This window comes from Hemitrygon akajei, chromosome 5 (genome assembly GCF_048418815.1).
Source record: "Hemitrygon akajei chromosome 5, sHemAka1.3, whole genome shotgun sequence".
NCBI classification, from domain to species: Eukaryota; Metazoa; Chordata; class Chondrichthyes; order Myliobatiformes; family Dasyatidae; genus Hemitrygon; species Hemitrygon akajei.
Window position 1 is genome coordinate 20444762 of NC_133128.1, and position 24176 is coordinate 20468937.

A 24176-nucleotide genomic window follows, 5' to 3' on the forward strand; every position below is an offset into this window, starting at 1 on the left:
ATTGTGTTGAAATTGTTAGAAATGAGGAAGTTATTATTTTTATCCTTCAACTATAAAGGGCAGGTCTAATTTTATAGAACTTCACATTGACAGTAATTATGGTAAAAGTATCACTTACAATATTTTTTCTTTAAGTCATAGATGTTTCATTCAAGTCTTTAAAATTACATTCACCGATGCATGTTCATGATGATAAAATGGCTTCTGTTCATGAGCCTTGACTAAGAGTTAACCAGGATCCCCAGCCCATATGAGGTATCTGTAGTTTCCTCCACAGACCTGGTGCCAACAGTGCTAAAGATGAGTGCAGGCATGAGAGACCCCACTCTACCACCAAACAGGTGAATGTACATTGACCTGCTTGCAAGCCCCTTCTTGCTCACTGCTTCTCAACTCAACCTCATGAGAGTCACTTTGGTCTGACACAGGGTTACATTTGAAATACAGTTGGAGTATTGTTGCAAAAATATTTTGCCTAAATCAGTAAAGCAAGACTCATTCTTCAAAAAAAAAAGACTATTTGGCACTAATGGTACATTTCAATTGTACCATTTTGCTATAAATAGTAAACTGAAATCTCTCCACATAATTAAGAATTCCACCTCACTGTGCATTCCTCTCCTTTCTATTCCTGCAACTTCTCACAAACCATCCTTCCTGCAAAATGAACTCTTTCAGATCCCAGTTTGTGTCATCTAAGAACTCTTTCATAATTAATTCAAAGTTCAGGTAAATTTATTATCAAAGTACATACAAGGGGTGATTGATAAGTTCTTGGCCCAAGGTAGACCTAGCACATTTATTTTTCAACATAGCCCCCTCCTACATTTACACACTTAGTCCAGCGGTCGTGGAGCATATGGATCTTGGACCTCCAGAAAGTGTCCACTGCAAGGGTGATTGATAAGTTCTTGGTCTAAGGTAGAAGGAGATGAGTTATACAGTTCTTGTTACATGCACATGCAGTTCAACTCTGAGTGATTATGCAGAAAGTCTGGAGTTAATGACTCATCTCCTTCTACCTTAGGCCACAAACTTATCAATCACCCCGATGGGTTATCTTAAACCCATAGCCAGATCGATACATAGGCCGAACCAAAGCTTAATGCAGCTGCAACATGACTTCTCAACCTTTGTACTCAACGCCCCGACTGCTGCAGGCAAGCAGACCATCCGACTTTTTCCTGTTTCCATGCGTTGCCACTTTTCACGTGAACCCCAAGATCCCTCTGTACATCAATTCATCGAAAGCTCCTGCCATTTTGCTGTTATGTTTGACCTCCAAAAGAGCAGCATCTCACAGCATTGTCCAGATTAAAGGCTATTTACCATTTCACTGGTCACGTTTCAGACCAGTCTATGATCTTATGTATCCTTTGAAAATTCCTCACTATCCATAGTCAAAATCAAAGTTTATTGTAATTTGTGCAAGTACGTGCATGCACAGGTACAATGCAGTAGCATCACAGGCACGTAACAAGTAAGGTTTTCCACAAAATTCCATGGACTTTTATGTCATCGGCAAACTTATTACCCAAGTCAGCCACATTTTCATCCAAATCAATTATATATACAGTGCTGTGCAAAAGTCTTAGGCACATAAATGTAGTGAGGATGCCTAAGACTTTTGCATTGTACTGCAGAAATTTTATGTTTTGCACTGTACTGCTGACATGGAAAAAAATTCATGATCTGATTCTGATATGAGTCTCTATTCTTGACTGAGAGTGGAAAGATGCAGGGAGAGGGGAATCATGGTTGGGAAAAGGGGAAGGAAGAGGAGAGAAACTGGGAAGCACCAGAGAGACACTCTGTAATGATCAATAAGTGAATTGTTTGGAATCAAATAACCTTGTCTGGTGTCTCAGGGGTGGGTGTATCTGCACACATGCCATCCTTCACCCGTGGCACCCCTTCCCTCATCCCACACTCTTCCTGTGGTGCTCCACCCTCACTATTCCCAACATCCTTTCCTCCTGCTCCATGTTGACAAATACAGTACTATACAAAAATCTTAGGCATCCTAGTTATATATATGTGCCCAAGACTTTTGCACAGTACTATCAGTAGTGTGTGTGTGTGTGTGTGTGATTCCTGTTGAAAAACATATTTACCAATTTTGAATCCATTCTATCAAGACATTATAGATGCCCTGTTGTTAATCCTTTGGATCAGCCTGCTATCAGGGATTTTGGCAAATGCTTTTCTGAAATCCATGTGTACAACATTTACTCCCAACAATCACATTTGCTGCCTCATTAAAAATCTCAATCAATATTATGAGAAGTGACCTCCACCACACAAAGTTATGCTGACTATTCCTAATGTCACTGTTTTTCTAGACATGAGGAGATCTTTTCACAAAGGATCTTCTCCAGTATGTTACTAACCATTGACAAAAAAGTTCTGCCTATAGTTTCAAACAAGAGAACATTTGCAGACACTGGAAATCCAAGCAACACACACAAAATGATAGAGGAATTCAGCAGGCCAGGCAGCATCTATGGAAAAAAGTACAGTCGACATTTCAAGCTGAGACCCTTCAGCAGTCCTGTGGAATAATTTCATGGTTTACCCCTATTGCTCATCTTCAACAAAGGAACAACACTGACTATTTGCCAGTGCTCTGATACCTCACCTGTGACTAAAGAGGATACAAAGGTCTCTGTCAAATACTCCATAGCTCCAGAAGGGTCAGATGCTGCAAGTATACAGACAGATTAAAAAGTTAATACTCAGGTTATCTTTAATATAAATATATGATGTGATCAAACAAAAATCATTTCCATTCTGTTTCACTACATTCTAGATAAAAATATATCTGAACATATAATTGTATGAACTGGAAGCAGTGCTCCTCAGTCCTGCTGTAGCATTAAATAATGTGATTACTGATGTGATTGTAACTCTAACTTTGTATCTCTCTCTAACCATTATCAGTGCTTACCTGCTTTCTTTCAACTGTCTATCTACCTCTACCTTAGAAAAATTTAAATTATGCTGCTTCCAGAGATTCTTTGGCCAGAGAGTTTTGAATCGGTGGAATTCGTTGCCATGGACAGCTGTGGCCAAATCAGTTGGTATATTTGAAATGGTGGTTGATAGGTTCTTGATTAGTAAGGGGATCAAAGATTAAAGGCAACTCCAAAACACAAAACTGACTGAAAGAAAAGCACGGAGTTCAGAGGAACATATACGCTTAGCTTCATTTTTACTTTAGTGAGGCGAGCACTTATGACGTGGTGGCCTATTGACCTATGCCATTCACGTTCTTCTAACATATAACCCATCATACCCCATTATACACACCCTTGTTTATACTCCAGTTATACTCCAGGGAAAATCTTGGTGAAGGTCACAGAACAGTACAGCACACTACAGGCCCTTCGGACCACAATGTTGTGCCGACCCTCAAAACCTGCCTCCCATATAACCCCCCAACCTTAAATTCCTCCATATACCTGTCTAGTAGTCTCTTAAACTTCACTAGTGTATCTGCCTCCACCACTGACTCAGGCAGTGCATTCCACACACCTACCACTCTCTGAGAAAAAACATTCCTCTAATATCCCCCTTGAACTTCCCTCCCCTTACCTTAAAGCCAGGACCTCTTGAACTGAGCAGTGGTGCCCTGGGGAAGAGGCGCTGGCTATCCATTCTATCTATTCCTCTTAATATCTTGTACACCTCTATCATGTTTCCTCTCATCCTCCTTCTCTCCAAAGAGTAAAGACCTAGCTCCCTTAATCTCTGATCATAATCCATACTCTCTAAACCAGGCAGCATCCTGGTAAATCTCCTCTGTACCCTTTCCAATGCTTCCACATCCTTCCTATAGTGAGGTGACCAGAACTGGACACGATACTCCAAGTGTGGCCTAACCAGAATTTTATAGAGCTGCATCATTACATCGTAACTCTTAAATTCTATCCCTCGACTTATGAAAGCTAACACCCCATAAGCTTTCTTAACTACCCTATCTACCTGTGAGGCAACTTTCAGGGATCTGTGGACATGTACCCCCAGATCCCTCTGCTCCTCCACACTACCAAGTATCCTGCCATTTACTTTGTACTCTGCCTTGGAGTCTGTCCTTCCAAAGTGTACCACCTCACACTTCTCCAGGTTGAACTCCATCTGCCACTTCTTAGCCCACTTCTGCATCCTATCGATGTCTCTCTGCAATCTTTGACAATCCTCTATACTATCTACAACACCACCAACCTTTGTGTTCTCTACAAACTTACCAACCCACCCTTCTACCCCCACATCCAAAATCACGAAAAGTAGAAGTCCCAGAACAGATCCTGTGGGACACCACTAGTCACAACCCTCCAGTCTGATTGTACTCCCTCCACCACGACCCTCTGCCTTCTGCAGACAAGCCAATTCTGAATCCACCTGGCCAAACTTCCCTGGATTCCATGCCTTTTGACTTTCTGAATAGGCCTACCATGTGGAACCTTGTCAAATGCCTTACTAAAATCCATGTAGATCACATCCACTGCACTACCCTCATCAATATGCCTGGTCACCTCCTCAAAGAACTCTATCAGGCTTGTTAGACACTATCTGCCCTTCACAAATCCATGCTGACTGACCCTGATCAGACCATGATTCTCTAAATGCCCATAGATCCTATCTCTACGAATCTTTTCCAACAGCTTTCCCACCACAGACGTAAGGCTCACTGGGCTATAATTACCCGGACTATCCCTACTACCTTTTTTGAACAAGGGGACAACATTTGCCTCCCTCCAATCCTCCGGTACCATTCCTGTGGACAACAAGGACATAAAGATCCTAGCCAGTGGCTCAGCAATCTCTTCCCTCGCCTCGTGGAGCAGCCTGGAAAATATTCTGTCAGGCCCCGGGGACTTATCCGTCCTAATGTATTTTAACAACTCCAACACCTCCTCTCCCTTAATATCAACATGCTCCAGAACATCAACCTCACTCATACTGTCCTCACCATCATCAAGTTCCCTCTCATTGGTGAATACCAAAGAGAAGTATTCATTGAGGACCTCGCTCACTTCCACAGCCTCCAGGCACATCTTCCCACCTATATCTCTAATCGGTCCTACCTCCAATCCTGTCATCCTTTTGTTCTTAACATAATTGAAAAATGCCTCTGGGTTTTCCTTTACCCTACTCGCCAAGGCCTTCTCATGCCCCCTTCTTGCTCTTCTCAACCCTTCTTAATTTCCTTTCTTGCTACCCTATATTCCTCAATAGACCAATCTGATCCTTGCTTTCTAAACCTCATGTATGCTGCCTTCTTCCACCTAACTGGATTTTCCACCTCACTTGTCACCCATGGTTCCTTCACCCTACCATTCTTTATCTTCCTCACCAGGACAAATTTATCCCTAACATCCTGCAAGAGATCATTAAACATCAACCACATGTCCATAGTACATTTCCCTGCAAAAACATCATCCCAATTCACACCCGCAAGTTCTAGCCTTATAGCCTCATAATTTGCCCTACCCCAATTAAAAATTGTCCTGTCGTCTCTGATTCTATCCTTTTCCATGATAATGTTAAAGGCCAGGGAGCGGTGATCACTGTCCTCCAGATGCTCACCCACTGACAGATCTGTGACCTGACCCAGTTCGTTAGCTAATACTAGATCTAGTATGGCATTCCCCCTAGTCGGCCTGTCAACATACTGTGACAGGAATCCATCCTGGACACACTTAACAAACTCTGCCCCATCCAAACCCTTGGAACTAATCAGGTACCAATCAGTATTAGGGAAGTTAATGTCACCCATGATAGGCAAGTCAGGCAAGTATTATCATGGGAAACATTAAAAAATATTTTGGGGTAATAATAGAGTCTTGACCAACACTTGTCTGCCCAGGGATTGGGTCTGTGTGGACCCATTGAATCAGATGATGGCTTGCATCTGATCACCTGGGGTCGAGATGAACTTCTGAAGCCAATTGAATTTGAGACTCTCCACACCCTTTCTCCACGGTTTTTATCAGGACCAAAAAAAGAGCCCTTTTTCTCAGGAGAGAAATTTCAAATTTAGATGTTTGTAGGTTTAAGGTGAGAAGTGGAAAATTTAAAGGAGATTTATAAGGCAATTTTTTTATGCAGCCAAGTGGTAGAAGCAGATACGTTGGCAATGTTTAAGAGGCTTTTAGATGGACCCATGAAGAGGTGGGGAGGGATATGGACAATGTGCAGGCAATTCTGCCTGCACAGAAACTATGCGCCAAAGAACTTGTTCCTTTGCTGTACTCTTTTATGTTTTATGTTCTGATTAATGAGGTTGATTGCCTTTGTCCATATGATTAGGGAAAAAAAAGGTAATAATTTGGAAGATGGCGGTGCACTCAGTTGAAGCAGCCACACCGTGTCCAATCAAAGTTGTATTTGTTTATCTTGTATGTCATTGCTGGATACTAAGAACACCAGGACTATCCCGTCAGCTAGATGCTGGATAGTTAACTTATTAACTATAAGTTAATAAAATATAATTCAACCGGTAAATATTAAAGAGTAAACCCTCAATAGTAGAGTAACCAGTGAAGAGCTCGCTGTGCTAGTAACAAAACCTCGGTGGTGGCAGGGTTATCCTCACAGTCTGAGGAAAAGAGCTTTTACCGAGTCTGGCACTGATGCTCTTGTACCTGCTTCCTGACGGTAGTGGTTCAAAGAGATTGTGGGGTGGGTGGTAGGGATCCTCAGCAATGCACTGGGCCTTTCGTCTGCAATGCTCCCAGTAAATGCCACAAGTAGGGGGAAGGGAAACTGCAAATACTAGATCAGAATTCACTGAAGTCACTCTTTTCTCAATGGTGACCTGCTTCTTCCTCTGTGTACTTCCTCAGGAATGACCATAAGATTACAACTCATTCATGTTAGTTCAAAACACAAGACAGAAATCTCCTCCATTTCCTCTGCAGTAACTCTTTACAATCCACAAACCATCTGGCGACATGTATTTTAGCAGAGTAAAATTGGTCCAAAACAACGAGAGGCATGAGAAAAGCCTGACTCTGTTATTTAGAATAATGTTGGGGGGGTAGGGGTCTTTATTACAGGAAACATCAATCCTCAGCATTATCACTTTACCTAGGAATCCATAGCAAGAAAGAGATTTGAAAACAATCTGGGCAGCTTTTAGGAACTGGTTACACACTGCTGTGGTACCATGAATAAATGACAAAACATTAGAGAAATAAAATAGATAAGTGAGTAATGTAAGGGAAGAATTATGAACATGAATTGAATTAATTCCTACCTAAAGGCTTCAAATACTCTATAGTGGATAACTTTATCATTTAAGCACTGTTCTGTTGCAGTGTACAGTCAATACATAGAAAAAACATTTTCCTGCAGGTTAATGATGTTATATTAAATTAAATTACACAAAGTCAGATTTTAAGCTGACTTAAGTTTAAAATGGGAAATAATTGTACAAAGAGAATAAGAAGGGTGGTGGGGTGGAGATATGTCTCTACCAAAGGAAGAGGCGCTCCTTCCCTCCGCGGGCCTGCAGGTCATCCTTGGGCAAGGTGTAGCACCTGCTTAGCCCCCTTCCCCAATCAGAGTCACGTGAAGCCATGGGCACCCGTGGTGGATGAGCAGTTGGAGCACATCACAGGTCCTGGTTATGCGACCAGTGATGCCAGGCAGACAATCTCTGAAGAGAATTGGTAATGGCTGAGGTCGCTTCTCTTTAAAGACACTGCCTAGATGAAGGCAATGACAAACCACTTCTGTAGAAAAATTTGCCAATAACAATCATGATCAAAGACTATGATCACACATAATGAATGGTTGTACAAAGAGAACAGAGAGAAAAATTCTAACAGATGTCTAGTTACAGGAAGAAGCTTCACCAAGGATTCTGACAAGGCTTGTGAGTTCCTGAGATCCTGAGTATGATGCCGTCTGGTGTTTAGATCCTGGTAGGTCACTCATACCGGTAAAGTCAAGGGAAAGGTTCCAGACAAAGAGTGTTCCAACCAAGACCTCAGCGGTGAAGCTGGCAGAAGACACATCACAACGATAGTGAAGGTGGAGGAAGGCTTTGGCAGTGGTCAGACCCCAGTCATCTTGCATTCCATGCCACTGGACCCTGACTCTGATCTGTCAAGGACTGTGAGACAGCTGCCTGTGTACCAGCCTCCCCACGCTAAACAAAGTCACACACCATCATCCTCCATTAAGAGAATCACCCCTTGCAAGAACATCATCTTCGACTTGAATGATTGCAACACTACTACAGGGTGAAAGCAAGGATGTGCAGCAACTAAAGATGTAAATGGACTTACACTAAATTCAGACAGTCAGATGTGTTTGGCGATGGTGGGGAAAAGGGAAGAAGAACTTGATGTGGAAGTGATTATGGTTTGAGACGTCTGGTTTTTAATGGATATTTTATAACCATGTTTGTGTTTGCTGCGTAATATTTGATTGATAAGGAACCAATGATTTGGCTGCCGCCTTGTCCCGTACTAGAACAAGTCATTTGGGTATATTTAAGGCACACGTTAATAGATTCTTGATTCTTGATATAAAGGGATACAGGAAGAAGACAGGAGATTGGGGCTGAGAGGGAAATGGATCAGCAATGACAAAATGGTGGAGCAGACTCAATGGCCTAATGTCTGCTTTTACATGTAATGGTCTTAGGCATTTCACTGAAGATCAGCTTAGCTTCTCTAGAACATCCTTCACTGACCACAAAGATCAACGATGTGAGATGCCAGAATTGTTTAACATCTGATTTTCACAAACAAAAGCAACAAATTCAGAAGAACAAGGGAGAAAGATATAATGGTGTGGGGAAGAATGGAGGAAATAATGATGGCAATAATACAGTGCACACTGCCTCCACTCCAGACAAGCTAAAGTCAGGGTTTTAAGCTCATGTTTAGTAATTTGCATCCTGTGGTAAAATTCAGTCACCATCATTGCACACCTGCCTTGAGTTCCAACTTTAGAAATGCAGAGTGAGGAAAAAGTAATGAAAAGCAATCATAAACTATTCGTCAAGAAAAACAACATTGTTTTCTGGTCTCTCTTATCTCTGTACTCCAAAATATCCTGTTTCTTAGAGCTAAGCCAGCCAGAACCAATAGAAACCTCTTCCTGCTACAGACTGACTTCATTTCCCAGACTTAGCACAATCTCGCCGCCTCTAAAAAAAACTTCAACAACTCTGACTAGGCATAAGTTTCTTTAACAATATACAGATTAGAAAAAAAAAGAACGTACTTTTGAGTTAAAATGGCCACCTCAATAAAGGTAAGATTCGCTAGAATTGTCTTTTAAACACTGTGTTGCAAATCGTTGCTCTTCACCAGATGCGTTAAACGGTGAAAAAAAGCAACACCCTCCTTTCCACAATGGAAGGCGATGAGCAGATTTCCTTTGTGCTGCCTGTAAAATTTCCTCTTTCCTACTCGGACTGTCTGGGTTGTTTGAAAAACTTTCTGAGGAAAAGATAGAGATTTTCACACATGATCTGGACAGAAGAGAAGTGCTATATCATTTCTTACTATCTTCTTGAATTTTTTTTTCCTCTATCGTGGTGCCACTGTCGTGAGTTTGGTTGAATAATCACTTGAAAGAATGACAGTAAGGTAAGTCACTGCCCTGAGAATTTTGAGTGCGGAACAGGGTCCCCTTATGAGATTGTTGGGTAATTTCATTTTGCATTTGGTACATACTCTAAATTGTAAGTAATATTCATCTTGGGGTCCATTGGTGCCAGATTGTTGGATGCGTTGTGTATAAAGAAAAATCAATACAAGTTTTGGTTAAATATTTTTGCAAACTTACCTGTTTAGATGAAAGTCATGGATACATTTCAATAGATATTTGTAGAACTGAAATTATTTTTCTGGGTTTATAAATGTGAATCGCCATGCTGAGTTGTTAGTACAAAAACACTCATTCAGCTTATCCTTACAACTTTAAAAATAGAAATTTTCATTCCAAGGAATTTTGCTCCTCACAAAGAATAATAAGCACCTTCTAGGAAGCAGAACGAAAGATGTTTTTATTAACACATCAGAACTGTGCAGTAGTGTACGGAATCTGAATTTATATTGAATCTCAATTTGATTCAATGTTCTTATTTATTTATGTGTTCTAATTTTAAATTCTCCTGTTTGAGGTGCTGAAAGTTACTGAGATATATTTTAATGAAGAGGCTTTTATGACTATATTTTGAGGTTACTTGAAATTTAGGGACAAAATTGTGAACAGACTAGCTATCCGGTGGGTGTGGTGGAGTGGACGAATGGATGGTGTGTGCTTGTCTTTACATATATATATATGCATTTCATGGGGCGCAATTCTCCGCCTGGTATAGCAATGAGCCTTGTTTTCAATTTCATTCTTAAAGCACCTCCCTACAACGCCCAAAGATGGAGCATATACAGTATCCTTTTTAGTTCTCAACTGTGAGGGAAACATTTCCCAAAACCCCTTTCCTTGTTTAAATTGAAAAGGAGGAAGCTATTTATAAGAACGCTGGTATATGAGGAAAGTTAACTGCTGCAGGACGGGCCAGATAAACTTGGAATCAAACTCTACTTTGACGCCTTCAGCTTTTTTCTGCTCGGATGTTCTACTAACAGGCAGTAATGGTTCTAGTCACCTTGAAGATGTCAACATGAAAACGGAAAATAAATTGTAAAAGTATAACTCACTGGGACTATGTTGACTCCACAGATTAAATACAGTGCACTTGGCATAGAGGTATGTCATATTTCATTTTAGTCTGTATTTTTCCTAAGCTGAGCTGCAGCACTTGAATAGAGCAAGCAAGAAATCATTTTTTGAGGCAGCAGATGACAACTCCGCTCGATGTAGAATATTCCAGCACACACGGACTGCTTTCCTGCATAGGCTGTGTGTGGGATGAATGCTCGGCAGCCCAGTTACAGCTTCACGCTTGTGCTTGTGGAGAGAGCCGGCCAGTCAGGAGGTTCAGGCAACCGCAGTTGGAACTGCAGTTTAAGCAGCAAAGCAGCCGATGCGTACAGTACACAAATCTACTGAGTGCTTCAATGCACAGCAAGTGTGCAGTATCATAATCCTTCTAGTTTCACTTTGATGATCTTCACTGAATATTCTCTTTGTATTGCAGTAGCTTCGAATTTCTTCAGTGATTTCTTTTCCCTCCACAACTTTCGTTTCTTTGCCAACAAACGTCGCTGAGTAAGAAATTGCTACTGCCTCCATTATGGGGCCTCTCGTACCTAATAAAGCAGTCACCGAGTGTATGCTCGTGGTCTTCCGCTGTTGTAGCCCGTCTACTTCAAGGTTCAATGTGTTGTGCATTCACAGATGCTCTTTGGCATACTACTGTTGTAACGAGTGGTTATTTGAGATACTAAAACCTTCCTGTCTGCTTGAACCAGTCTGCCCATTCTCTTCTGATTTCTCTCATTCGCAATGCATTTTTCCCCACAGAGCTGCCACTCAATGGATATTTTTCTGGATTTTTTGTTTGCACCATTTTTGTAAACTCTGGAGACTGTTGTACATGAAAATCCCAAGAGATCAGCAGTTTCTGAGATACTCAAACCACCCCATCTGGCACCAACTGTCACTCCACAGTCAAAGCCGCTTAGATCATATTTCTTCCCCATTCTGATGTTTGATTTGAACAACAGCTGAACCTCTTGAACACATCTGTATGTTGTTGTGCATCGAGTTGATGTCACATATTTGCTAATTAGGTACTACCATTAATGAGCAGGTGTACAGGTGTGCCTAATAAAGTGGCCACTGGGAGCATTTTGATAGAACTATAGCTTTGGTGGCAGGTCACCTGTCCTACATTTCTCTCTCTCACTGGGAAATGCAGACAGGAGTCATCAGTCCATCACTTCCTCTGTGGATTTCCCTCTTCTCCTTGTAAAGAAAATCTTAGTGTTCTGCCTCTCCCAGGTGAGGACCTTCAACTTGCTTATGGAAAACACTAATTTTTTTTTTAGTGCCAGGAGATTTTTTACAACAAAAAAGAATCTTTTACTTTTAACCACACTTGTATAAATCTATGTTATGACTTCATAATGCCCTGAGGGACAATTCTTAAAACTCAGCAGGATTTTATTACTGAAGACTAAGTGGCACCAGTAATAATTAAATTGATGAATAGTCCTTGTGCACATTCAGTCTTGTGGATTTGTATCTGAACTATGGTTATATATTTCTAAAGTTATAACCCACCCCCCCCCCCCCCGCCCCAGGAGCACAACAACTAGGCTATTCTGCTCTGATAATTTTAACACTAACAGAATAAATGTTTTAACAAGTCTGAAACTACTATAGTACTCTTCTGACTGCTTCTCAACTCATAACCTTCTTGAAATTATTTGTCCAAAATTCTTTCTTATCTATCTTGCCTCACAACATCCCTTCCGTGTTTACTCATCAACTTTAGTTATTAGTCAGTACTGTGTTAAGAATAATTTTCTCATCTTTTGTCTTCAAATTCTTCCATGGTGACACCTCCCCCTTACTAGATAATCACTTCCACATCTATATCCCTTCCAACTTGCACATCCTCAATTTCCATCAGCTTTGGGGGGTGGGGGGTGGGGGGTGGGGTGGGGTGTAATTTGTTTTGAGTTGCCTAGAGCTTAAACTCTGGAATTTCCTTCCTACTTAACTGTGTTCCTCTACCTCTCTCTTCTATCAAGAGTTCATTTAAGCTTTCAGCTTCCTGCTTTATTCTCTTCATGAGTCTTTTTTTGAACTGTTCATGTTCTTGAGATGTTTTCCTATATTAAAGACACAATATATGTGGGCTGTTGTTTGCAGAGGGCAATTCAAAATTGCATCATCTATAACATTAGGAACAATGTGATTTATTTATTAGCTCCCTTTTGATCTTCTTAAAAATTAAACTCTCTCTTTGAATTATTAAAACAGAGGTCATTACAGCATTATGATGCTGTGACATTTTAACGTACTCTAAGAGTAAGATCAATCTACTCTAATTTAACCTTCTCTAAAACCAATCTAACCCTTTCATCCTACATGCCCCTCCATTTTTTCTATATGCCTATCTAAGAGTTTCTTAAATGTTCCTAATGGATCTACCTCTACAACTACCCCAGCAGCACATTCACCCTCTGTGTAAAACAACATACCTCTGACATCCCCTCTATGCTTTCTTCCAGTCATCTTAAATAATGGCCCCTTGTATCAGCCATTTCTGCCATGAGGAAAAAGTCCTTGTCTTTCCAGTCGATTTGTGTCTCATGATCTCATACACCTCTATCAAGTCATCTTTTATCCTCCTTTTCTCTGAAGAGAAAAACCCTAGCTTGCTCAGTCTATCCTCATATGTCGTGCTCTCCAGTCCAGGTAGCATCCTGGTAAATTTTTCTAAAGCTTCCACATCCTTATAATGAGGTGACTAGAACTGAAAACAATATTGTTTGTTGATTTATCTGTCAAACAAAGGGGCAAGTGGAAATTCAGGTTCCGGTTTCAATGGGGCAAATGCTAGAATCAGTACAATGATAATTTGGTATACAGAAACAGGAGTGACATAAAGAAAAGTTTTAACTTGTGCTGAATAATCATGATCTGCCGTTCACTACCTGAAAGGCAAGCTAGGAAGCAAAGTCAATTGTCGATTTCAAAGGGGAGCTTTTACGCCTCATCCATCAGGTTCCTGAACCAGCGTGGATAATTTCACTCACCTCAACTCTGAACTGACTCTCCAGGAATCAAGACTCTACAGCTCCTGCTCTTCATATCTATCTATCTATTTTTTCTTTATGTGTATTTTCACAATTTGTCTTATTTTGCATGGTGGTTGTTTGTCTGTGTAGTCCTTCATTGATTTTATTGTATTTCTTTGTTCTACTTTGAAATCCTGCAAGAAAATGAATTTCAGTGCAGTATATGGTGACATACAGTTTATACCATGTGAACCTCTTATCTGGCTCATTCCCAAACCTGTATTATTTTACATTAAGCCACAAAACAGCTAGTAGTTTAAAATCTGTAAGTCCCTCCTGGATATTCATATTTTTTTCAAGTCAGTTTTAATTTATATTATGCTTGTGTAATTCAAATTTTAAAACATTCCAGTAATATTGAAATAGACAACAATAAAAAAATTCCTCTGCTAAATCAAACAACTTTCATCATCCACTGCCAGAAATCCTTGGAAATCTCTTTCCTTCCCTTGTAGCAGGAACCTTTCGAACTTACTTGGGCCTGCAGTTTTGTTTTGGAAGACTGCACTGTAGACCTTTGGCTGACAGGAGTAATGGCTGTATTCTAGCTGGCTTTAATGTTCTCAATATTTGATAAATATAAAACCTAGATAGAATTTATAACAATCTATCAAGAAGTGATCAACAAATTCTGCACCGTCTTGTGCATAATTTCATTCAGACTGAGTTCGTAGTCTGCATTCACACAAGAAATTTGAATGTTAAATCTGCACACACACCACTAAACGTAGGATGAAGCATTTTTACCTCTGCTGCCTGTTAACTGACTGATTTAATAGACTCAATTTATATTTTAAGCTGATGACCATTGAAAGGCGCACATAGGTTATTGTTCAAGGCCAGATGCAATGGAGGCATTGGCTGACAATTTCAGAACCAATAGGTGCAATCTCAGTATAAGAGGTGTGATTGAAATGATGAGAAATTCTTTAACTGAGACTGTAGAGAATCTCTGGAATTCACCACTCTGAAGGAGTGTGGAGGCTCAGTCAGCGTGTTTATTTTTAAATTTTATTTGTTTAGAGATACAGTGTGCAATAGGCCCTTCCAAGCCGCTCAGCTGAGCAAGCCCCGAATTAACCCTAAACTGATCATGGGACAATTTGCAATGACCAATTAACCTACTGACCAGTGTGTCTTTGGATGGTGGGAGGAAACCGGAGCACATGGAGAAAACTCAAGCATTCCACAGAGAGAATATTCAAGCTCCTTAACAGAGGATGCTGGATTGATCTCCGAACTCTGATACCCCGAGCTTTAATACATTGTGCTGACCGCTACGCTCCCATGTTTGTTCAATGTATCTAAATATTAGGGGAATCAAGGGTTATGGAAATAGTGCAAAAGAGGTGGTGCCAAGGTAGAATTTACCCACAATATTAATATTATTGAGTAATAATGTGAGTGAAAATGATCAGATAAACAGGAAAAAAAAAACAGAAAAAGGAAGGAAATCTGGTTTTTTAATTTAAATGTTTTAAGTCCCTCCTAAACCATTTATTTTGCTGCCAAGGACATTAATTAGCATTCATTAGGCTCTATTCTATCAGTGCTGTACAAGTATTTACACAAAATAGATGGGAGACCTGAAGACAAAAAGTTGTTTTCTTTAAGAGTGAGGTCTCACTAGCTGGACCCAATCTTTAGATTATTACCACATGAACTTACCACATCATTTCTTCACATATTTTAGTGCATATCAAGAGCCTCAGTTTAACTCTGATAATCTGTTCTAGTCAGGCGTGGCTGTGCCCACATTTTAAATCAGATGGACTGGAGAAGTATATTTAAAAAAGGTCCAAAGCGTTCCAAATTTCTCCTGAAAGTAGAAACCAGCTCTGTAGCCCATCGGGTCCATATCAAGTACTCACTTACGTTAATGCTACAAGAATTCCAGTCCTATTCTTTCCACATCTCAGTAATTCCCCTTCCCCCCAGAATCTACCACTCACTAACACATTAGAGTCAATACACACTCCGTAGACACTTTATTAGGTACGCCCTGTGTCTAATAAAGTGGTCACTGAGTGTACGTTCATGGCCTTCTTTTGCTGCTCTAGTCTGTCCACTTCAAGGTTCAACATGTACATTCAGAGAAGGTTTTCTGGCCACATCACTGTTGTAATGTGTGGTTTTATGAATTACTGTTGTCTTCCTGTCAGCTTGAACCAGTCTGGCCATTCTCCTCTGACCTCTCTCATTAACAAGGCATTTTCACCCAGAGAACTGCCACTCACTGGAAGTTATTTTGTTTTTGTTTTGTTTTTTGCATCGTTCTCTGTAAACTCTAGTGACTGTTGTGTGTGAAAATCCCAGGAGATCAGCAGTTACTCAAATCACCATGTCTGGCACCAACAATCATTCCACAGTCAAAGTCACTTAGAACACATTTCTTCACCACTCTGATGTTTAGTCTGAACAACAACTGAACCTGTATCTGCATGCTTTATGCATTGAGTTGCTGCCACACAATTGGCTGATTGGATATTTGTGTTAACGAGCAGGTGTACCTAATAAAGTGTCCACTGAGTGTATATGACCAAACAACCAATTAGCAAGTCCTTGAGATATGGTGGGAAACTAGTTTACCAGAAGCAAACCTTTAGGTAACAGGGAGAAGATCAAGACTCCACAGAGATGATACTGGAGGAGAGGATTGAACCCCAGGTTGTTGTAGCTGTGAGGCAGCCACTGTGCTGGCTGTGTCAATGGGCCATCTCTGTGGAACTGAATTTAATCTCATTGAATGATGAAATTAGCAGTGACTTACTCTTTTCTTCATTTATATGTTCATATGTGCTTAATGTTAAATGCAAATTTTCAGGACAGGGAGCAAGAAGAGTGTTTTTTTTTTTGATATAGAGGTTCCACCAGGATTGTAGTTGGAACTGAGATAACACCATGGGTCGTTACGTGGATAGAAGGGATATGGAGGCTTTGGTCACGGTGCACGTCGATGGGAGCAGGCAGTTTAAATGGTTCAAAACAGACTCGTTTCTATGCCACACTTTCCTCTGACTCTGACTAGGAGCAACATTAACGCGGTAGGCAACGGAGACTTAGGGAGAAATGGGAAGAGCATAGGCGCATGGCTCTAGCTTTCTGCTTAAGTTTAACACCAATAGGCATTGCATCCGCAGTTTGGTTCCTGTGTTGTAATTTCTATGTAACTTTTTGTATGTTATGAAAGCTTTTTGTATGTTATGAGTAATTAGCTGTGTGTCATTTGCCTGGAAAATGCTTCTTTTTCAGAAGCAACCTTCCATGAGAGAAGACACCAAGTTTTTTTAAAGTCAGCCGTTTCACACCAGGTTTAATGCTGTTCCTTGGGTTACCTCAAGGCTAGAATCTGATCAGGAAATACTGATTCAGTATAGTTTATTAATATTTGTGGATATTATCAAATTTTCCTATTGCCAGTTATTATTTTCATGTCAATGCTTCTATAGATGGAAAATAATTTGTATCAAAATGTTGCCGGATCACAATGAAAGTGCTTGAATACATAGTCTGACGTAGACAAAGCAGAAAGTTGTCAGGTTCATTGCTGGAGAGTGCCAGGGAGGGAGGGGCGCTACAACTGCCCTAAGAGCCTTGATTTAGAAACAAAGTAATTAACCAAGCTTCCTACTTCTAATCATTCCATGGAGAGTCTCAGCAGAAAGTATGTGAGATGCACAGGGTTAGATTTAGCAGTTTTCTTCTTCAAAAGTTGACTACTTGGCTGGACTCTGTGAAGGGTCCAGGCAGCGTAGTAGCTTAGCAGTTAGTGCAATTGTTTTACAGTAACAATGGTCAGCGATTGGTGTTTGATTCCCCACGCGGTCTGTAAGGAGCTTATATGTTCCTGTAAGACCATGTGGGTTTCCTCTGGATGCTCTGGTTTCCTCCCACATTCCAAAGACACATACAATACAGTAATTAAGGTTAGTAAGTTGTGGGCATGCTATGCTGGCACCAAAAGTGCAGCGGCAATTGGGGGCTGCCCTGCTGAGTTGATTTGCACTCCACTCTATGTTTAGATGCACGTGACAAATAAAGCTAATCTTATTTTGTCTTATTGAGTGACTGAGATTATTGATGACTCTGGTCATTTCTGCCTTTTCCTTCACAAGGAGTTGGATGATTTCATTGATTTAAAATATCATTAGACTATTAATTTCACAGAGTTTATTTAGATTGCCAATGGAACTAGAATTGGGGTTCTAGTGAATGAGGAAGGATGGTGTGGTAGAAGATGAGAGGAAGGGGTATAGCATTGAGGAGCCTGGCAATCTTGCCTTTTATAGGTCCGAAGTTAGCAGTCTCTGTTTAGCCTGATGTTCCTAGTTATGTTACATTTTCCCTGACATTATTTTCAGAACAGTATGTGCCTTTATTGCTCACAATGAAAGAATGTATGGCAGATTGGAATATAATGAAGCCCACCAGTCAGGCTTGGAATAGGTCTGAAGTTCCTTCCTGTGAAATACAAGTTATTCTTTCTGTGTCCACAGAAGCCTTTTAGGATTAACTGTCAAGAATATGATTTTTTTTTTGTTAACTGAGCTGAGCCAATAACGACCATGTTGGTTTTGGAACATCCTTTTTGCTCATGATGGGAAGATGCTGAGGTCTTGACCCAGTGCTTTAGCACAATGTGTGTGGTTTCGTAACTGTAAAAGCAGCAGGGACCTACGACTCCTCATTGGTCTGATTTACACAACAGCTATGAATCTATGTTAGTTGGCATATTCCAGACTGCAGGAGTACGTGTTAAGCGTTGCAGTGAAACTTAACGTAGCCAGCACAAACTGTTGTAGCAGGACTATAATCCGACAAAGCCGACTGACACCAGGCATTGAGAGTTAAGGCTCTCCAAGATTTGAAGTTTGTATTATTCAAAGAGGCCACAAGAATGGCAATGTGCTCTGTACAAAGATGTGTGCCAAAGCAACACATAAATGTAATGAAACAGTATAAATATAATGTAAACTAGGCACTATTTTTGTATCACACAAACGCGCATGTTTATTTTTTTTTCATTTATTCACTTCTGGGATGTGGACATCGCCAGCTAAGCCAACATTTATTGCCCATCCCTTGTTGCCCTTGAGAAGGTGGTGATGAACCACTTGAACCACTGCAGTCCCTGAGGTGTATGTACACCCATGTATATAATGAACAATGTTTATTTTTGATTTTAAAAAACTGCAGTTTCCAAGATGATTCACGTCCAATTAATTCAGTACTAACAATTATGTTTAGAGTTCAGAATCAGTAGAAAGTAGAGAATCTGTTTTCAGGTTAGACAGGCTGTGATGAATCGATTAGCATTTTCAATAAGAAAGAAAAGCGGAGTAAATTTAGTTATGATCTGTCTGAAAACTGAACCCTCGGGGTTTGCAGAGAAAGAATTCCTATCAATTTCAATTCTCTTTCTCCTCCTCACTACTCTACTTGGGCTTATTTTGAGTAGTTGAGAAAGAGAAGACTTATTCTTCAAATCATGCTATTGTCATAGAGACTGTACAACAGATCAGGAGAAATACACAAAACTTATTACCAAACGCTTACAGCAAAATAGTCATTGGTTTCAGTGCTTCCCATTCATAGTGGATCAAGCATCAGATTGTGGTTGGAAATATCTGGTTAAACTAATAATTCTGTTATTGCTCATTTATACGCCTATTAATTCTTACTAGAGTGGGTGTTATCACGTAGTTTTATTTGTATGTTTTTTAAATGACATGGGAATAATTTTATGTTGATGCTGCTTGAGAAATAGATTGGGAAACTTCTTGAACTGCAATGTTTCCATTGTGATTTTTAAACTGGAGCTGCAGGGAGATGGGAACCAGGGTGCCTGATAGGGAAGTGGTTGTGGAGAAAGATGATGTTAAGCTTGCATACTACATCAGGAATCAAAAGGTCGATCATGGTGGGACTAATGTTCAATGCAAGTATTGTAGGAAAGGTGAATGAGCTTACAGCATGGATCAGCATGTGGAATTATGACATTGTAACCATTTGCGAGACTTGATTGCAGGAGGGGCAGGACTGGCAGCTCAGTGTTCCAGGGCTCCATAGTTTTAGATGTGATAGAGTGGGAGAGTTGGCATTACCAGACATCACAGCAGTACTCAGTCAGGACAGAATGAAGAGCTCGCCTGGTGAGGTTTTACGGGTAGAGCTGAGGAATGAGAAAGGTACGGCCACGTCAGTGGGATTATATTATAGACCACCCAACAGTCCACGGGACTTAGAGGAGAAAATTTGTAGAGAGATCACAGACTGTTGCAGTCTGTTAAGGTTGTGATAGTAGGTGATTTTAACTTTCCACTTATTGACTGGAACCCCCCCCCCCCATACTATAAAAAAGCTGGGTGGAAAAGAGTATGTCAGATATGTTCAGAAATTTCCCTTAATCAGTATGTAGAAGTCCTATCTAGAGCGAGGGTGATACTGAATCTCCCATTAGGAAACGAGAGAGGGCAGGTGACGGAAGTTTCTGTAGGGTTACACTTTACACCTAGTGATCATAATGCCATTAGTTTCAAGATAATCACTGGTCCTCGGGTTAAGATTCTAAATGGGAGAAAGGCCAATTTTGATAGTATCAAAAATGATATGGCAAGTGTGCATTAGGATAGGCTGCTGTCTGGCAGATGTGTACTTGGACAGCAGGAGGCCTTCAGAAATGGAAACTTTGAGAGTTTAGCATTTGTATGTCTCTGCCAGAATAAAAGGCAAGGACACAAGATTTAGACAACCTCGTTTTTTGAGAGATATTGAAACCCTGGTTTAGAAAAAGGAGGTGCATAGCAGGTAGGAACAAATGAGGTGCTGAAGAAGCATAAGAAATGCAAGAGAACACTTAAGAATGAAATTAAGAGGGCTAAAAGAAAGCATGAGGTTGCTCGAGCAGACAAGGTGTTGGAGAATCCATGAATATGTTGTAAAAAAAAATCACTCCCTACTTGTACATAGCTATTTCCTTTTGCTTGCTTTTTCTTTCCACTCTTCTATAAGTGTATACCTCAGATAAATACTATGTGGAGATTTGTGACGTATATGATTATATGATATATATGTACAATGTTTGAAATGCATCTCATGGAAATGTTTGTTTGTTGATGAACTTCAATAAACAATAAATTACCAAAAAAAATGTTGGAGAATCCCAAGGGTTTAACAGATAGATTGAGTGCATAAGGATAACAAGGAACAAAACTGGTCCTCTGAAAGATCAGAGTACTCATCTATGCATGGAGTTAAAAGAGATGGAGAAGATCTTAAATGGAATTTTAGCATCTGTATTTACTTGTGAGATGGATACAGAGACCATAGAAGTGCAGGAAAAAAGTAGTGAGGTCATGGAACCAATACATATTACAGCAGGGAAGGTGTTTGCTGTCTTTAGGCAAATTAGGGTGGATAAATTCCCAGGGCCTAGCAAGGTGTTCCTCAAACCCTGTGGGAGGCTAGTGCAGAAATAGCAAGAGCCCAAGCAGAAATATTTACAACATACTTAGCCGTGGGTGAGGTGCCCGAGGATAGGAGGATAGCTAACGTTGTTGAAAGTTTTTACGAATAAGCCAAGAAATCAGAGGCTGGTGAGCCTGACATCAGTTGTGGGAACGTTATTGGAAGGTATTCTAATGAACTGGATATATAAGTATTTGGATTATTGGAAGGTATTCTAAGGAAATGGATATATAAGAATTTAGATAGACATTGACTCATTAGGCATAGACAACATGGCTTCGTGTGTGGCAGGTCATGTCTAACCAATTGAATAAAGTTTGTTGAGGAAGTTACCAGGAAAGTTCATGAAGTCAAGGTGGTGGATGTTTTCTAGATTAACTTTAGCAAGGTCCTTGTCAAGATCCTGCATGGGAGTTTGGTCAGAAATGTTCAGTCACTTGCATTCAAGATGAGGTAGTAAATTGTATTAGATATTGACTTTGAGGAAGAAGCCAGAGAATGTAGCAGATAGTTGCCTCTCCAAGTGGAAGCCTGTAACTAATGGAGCACCACAGGTTCGTTGTTGTTTGTCATCTATTTCTGATCCATTTGTCCACATATCATCCAATTGTTGATATAGACTTTTGAACAGGTTGACATGTGTTGCTAACTTTCTGACTTCCAGAAGGACAATGGCATTCTGTAGATTAAAACAGGTAAGAGGTGGGAAATCAGAAGGAGAAAAGAAGGCATGGGTGCTGTATTGCATTGAACTGCTGCTGCTAAGTTAACAAATTTCACATCATGTGCCGGTGATAATAAACCTGATTCTGAAATGCTTTAGAGGATTCAGGTTAGAGTGCACTCCAACTTATTTTAGAGGAATTTCATCAATGAAAATCAAAGAAGCTGGAAAACTCAAACAAAAGCAAAAAAAAACCCCAAGTGCTGGAAGAACTCAGCGGATCAGGCAATATCTTTGGAAAGAGAAACAGTCAGCATTTCTCTTTTCACAGATTCTGCCAGACCAGCTGAGTTCTTTGCAGCATTTTCTGATTTTTGCTCAGAAATTTTCAACCTTTATTTAATCCAATTTGTCAGGTTTTAATTTGGTGTTCACTGCCACCAGGAAGTATCGTATTTTGGATGGGACAAGGCATAGCTCCATTGTAACATAATCAGCAGAATTGTGTGAGATGGGCAAGAAACACGGGAAGATCTTCTTGTGTACGTTAAGCAGGAATAAGGTCCTTGCTCTTTCCTGGTATCTTTAATATCTTTTTAAGTGTTTGTTTAACTTGTTTGTAAATGCCGTGCTTCTATATATTGCACATGTTTTTAATGAACAGAAAACAAAGGTGGGGAAAACATTGTCTAACCTGAATGAATGTGGTACTGGTCGTCTCCATTATCGATTAGAGTCAGGTGAAATAATTTCTCCATGTTTAGTCAATCAACACCTAAAATACTAATATATTAAATATTTTATTTTAGTGTAGTGGGTATGTTCAAAGATTTTCCATAATTTACACGCTAAATAAAATCCTGGTGCTATTCTATTTAATAAGACACATTTTAATTACACTCCCCATTCCACGTGGAAATGTCTGTTCATGGCCTCCTCTACTATGAAGCTGAGGCAAAATATAGATTAAAGGAACATCAGCTGGTATTCTGTTTTGGAAGCCTCCAACCTAATGGCCCAACATCAATTACTCCAACTTCTGGTAGTTACACCCCTCTGATACCTCCTCCATCCCAATTTTGTTTTCCCTTATCCCTCTGGGCACTTTATTCCTTCTTTTTCCCCTCCCTCCATTCTCACAACCTAACCATCACCCAAACCTCCCTCCTTCTGATTTCCCACCTCTTTCCCTTTATTCACTATCCTCACCAGTCTTATTCAGCCTTTTGCCTCTTCGACCTATCACCTCCCAGATGCTCACATCATCCCTATTTCTCCCCACCTTCCTACCTACCCCCTCAGGTGGCTTCCCCTATACCTGCCAGCTCATACTCATCCCCCTACCCTCTATTTCCTTTCTTTTGAGTCCTGTTAAATGGCCTTGTCCTAAAATGTCAACAATTTGTATCACCCATCTAATCAGACATTGATTTTACACTAAAGAAAACAGAGAACCAACCAAATTTTGTGTCTGGAAGAAATGTAACAGGGGAATTTAATTTGTTGAACATCTAAGTCACGATAACATGCTTTTTCATTGCGCTCTCTGTTTGTTATTAAGGATCAGGTCTACGATGCAATACCCATAAAAAGAGGATGGTCAAACCTAATTTGTTCTATTGGAATTCAATAGTTTTGGTGGTTTGGACACTAATTTTTTGCAATCAAAATGACAGAACCCATTTAGTGCGATGGGGAAGTCTGAATGATGTATGACTCTTTGAAATGTTATGCTCAAATTCAAGTCATGCTTGGACTGAACCTATGCCTGTCAACTGAACCGACGGCTTTGAAGTAAAGGAATCATTGAGTAATGTGCGGTTATTTTTTTCTACAACCCTTAAAGGCTTTTTGCTGTTGATGTCAAGCTTATTGTGGTTTCTGATGACAAGGGCAGAATTCAAGATACTGTCAGATTACTTTATCAAGCCTTTGCTTTATCAGCCTAGGCAGCTTGCAGCACTGGAATGCAGAGGGACATGCGCAGCTTCCAAACGATGAACATCATTCCTACCGAAAAAGTAACTTGAGAATAGAAGATTTCAGAATACTGTCCTTAAAAGGGCTGTGCATCACTGTGGCTCCTCCTTCACAGCAAGGCAAAGTGACAGTATCATTCCAACACATTATGAAACCCAGCTGAAGAATTGCATCAGGTGGTTATGGATTTCTTGGACACGGAATATAGCACAGTACAGGCCCAAGGGGTATATATGTACCTTGACATATCTCCCCAATACTTCTCTCACTTTTCTATGTTGAATTTTGTACTCTGGTTCTTTAATCCAATTGAACTCCTTTGAATG

The 24176-nt window shown here is 40.2% G+C and overlaps 1 protein-coding gene across 7 annotated transcripts in view; it reads left to right on the forward strand.

Moving 5' to 3' along the window:
- Nucleotides 1-24176, forward strand: part of erg (ETS transcription factor ERG) — a 278454-nt gene that overhangs the window by 121365 nt on the left and 132913 nt on the right. The window contains exon 1 of one of the 7 annotated variants that reach the window (XM_073044970.1): nucleotides 8851-9273. The exons of 4 other annotated variants lie outside the window; for them this stretch is intronic. In XM_073044970.1, coding sequence (XP_072901071.1) covers nucleotides 9256-9273 — 18 coding nt within the window. In that variant the 5' untranslated portion in view covers nucleotides 8851-9255. Of the gene's footprint in view, nucleotides 1-8850; nucleotides 9274-9381; nucleotides 9612-10456; nucleotides 10735-24176 lie in introns of those variants that run through there. 2 more of the 7 variants (XM_073044973.1, XM_073044968.1) reach the window with 2 other exon arrangements.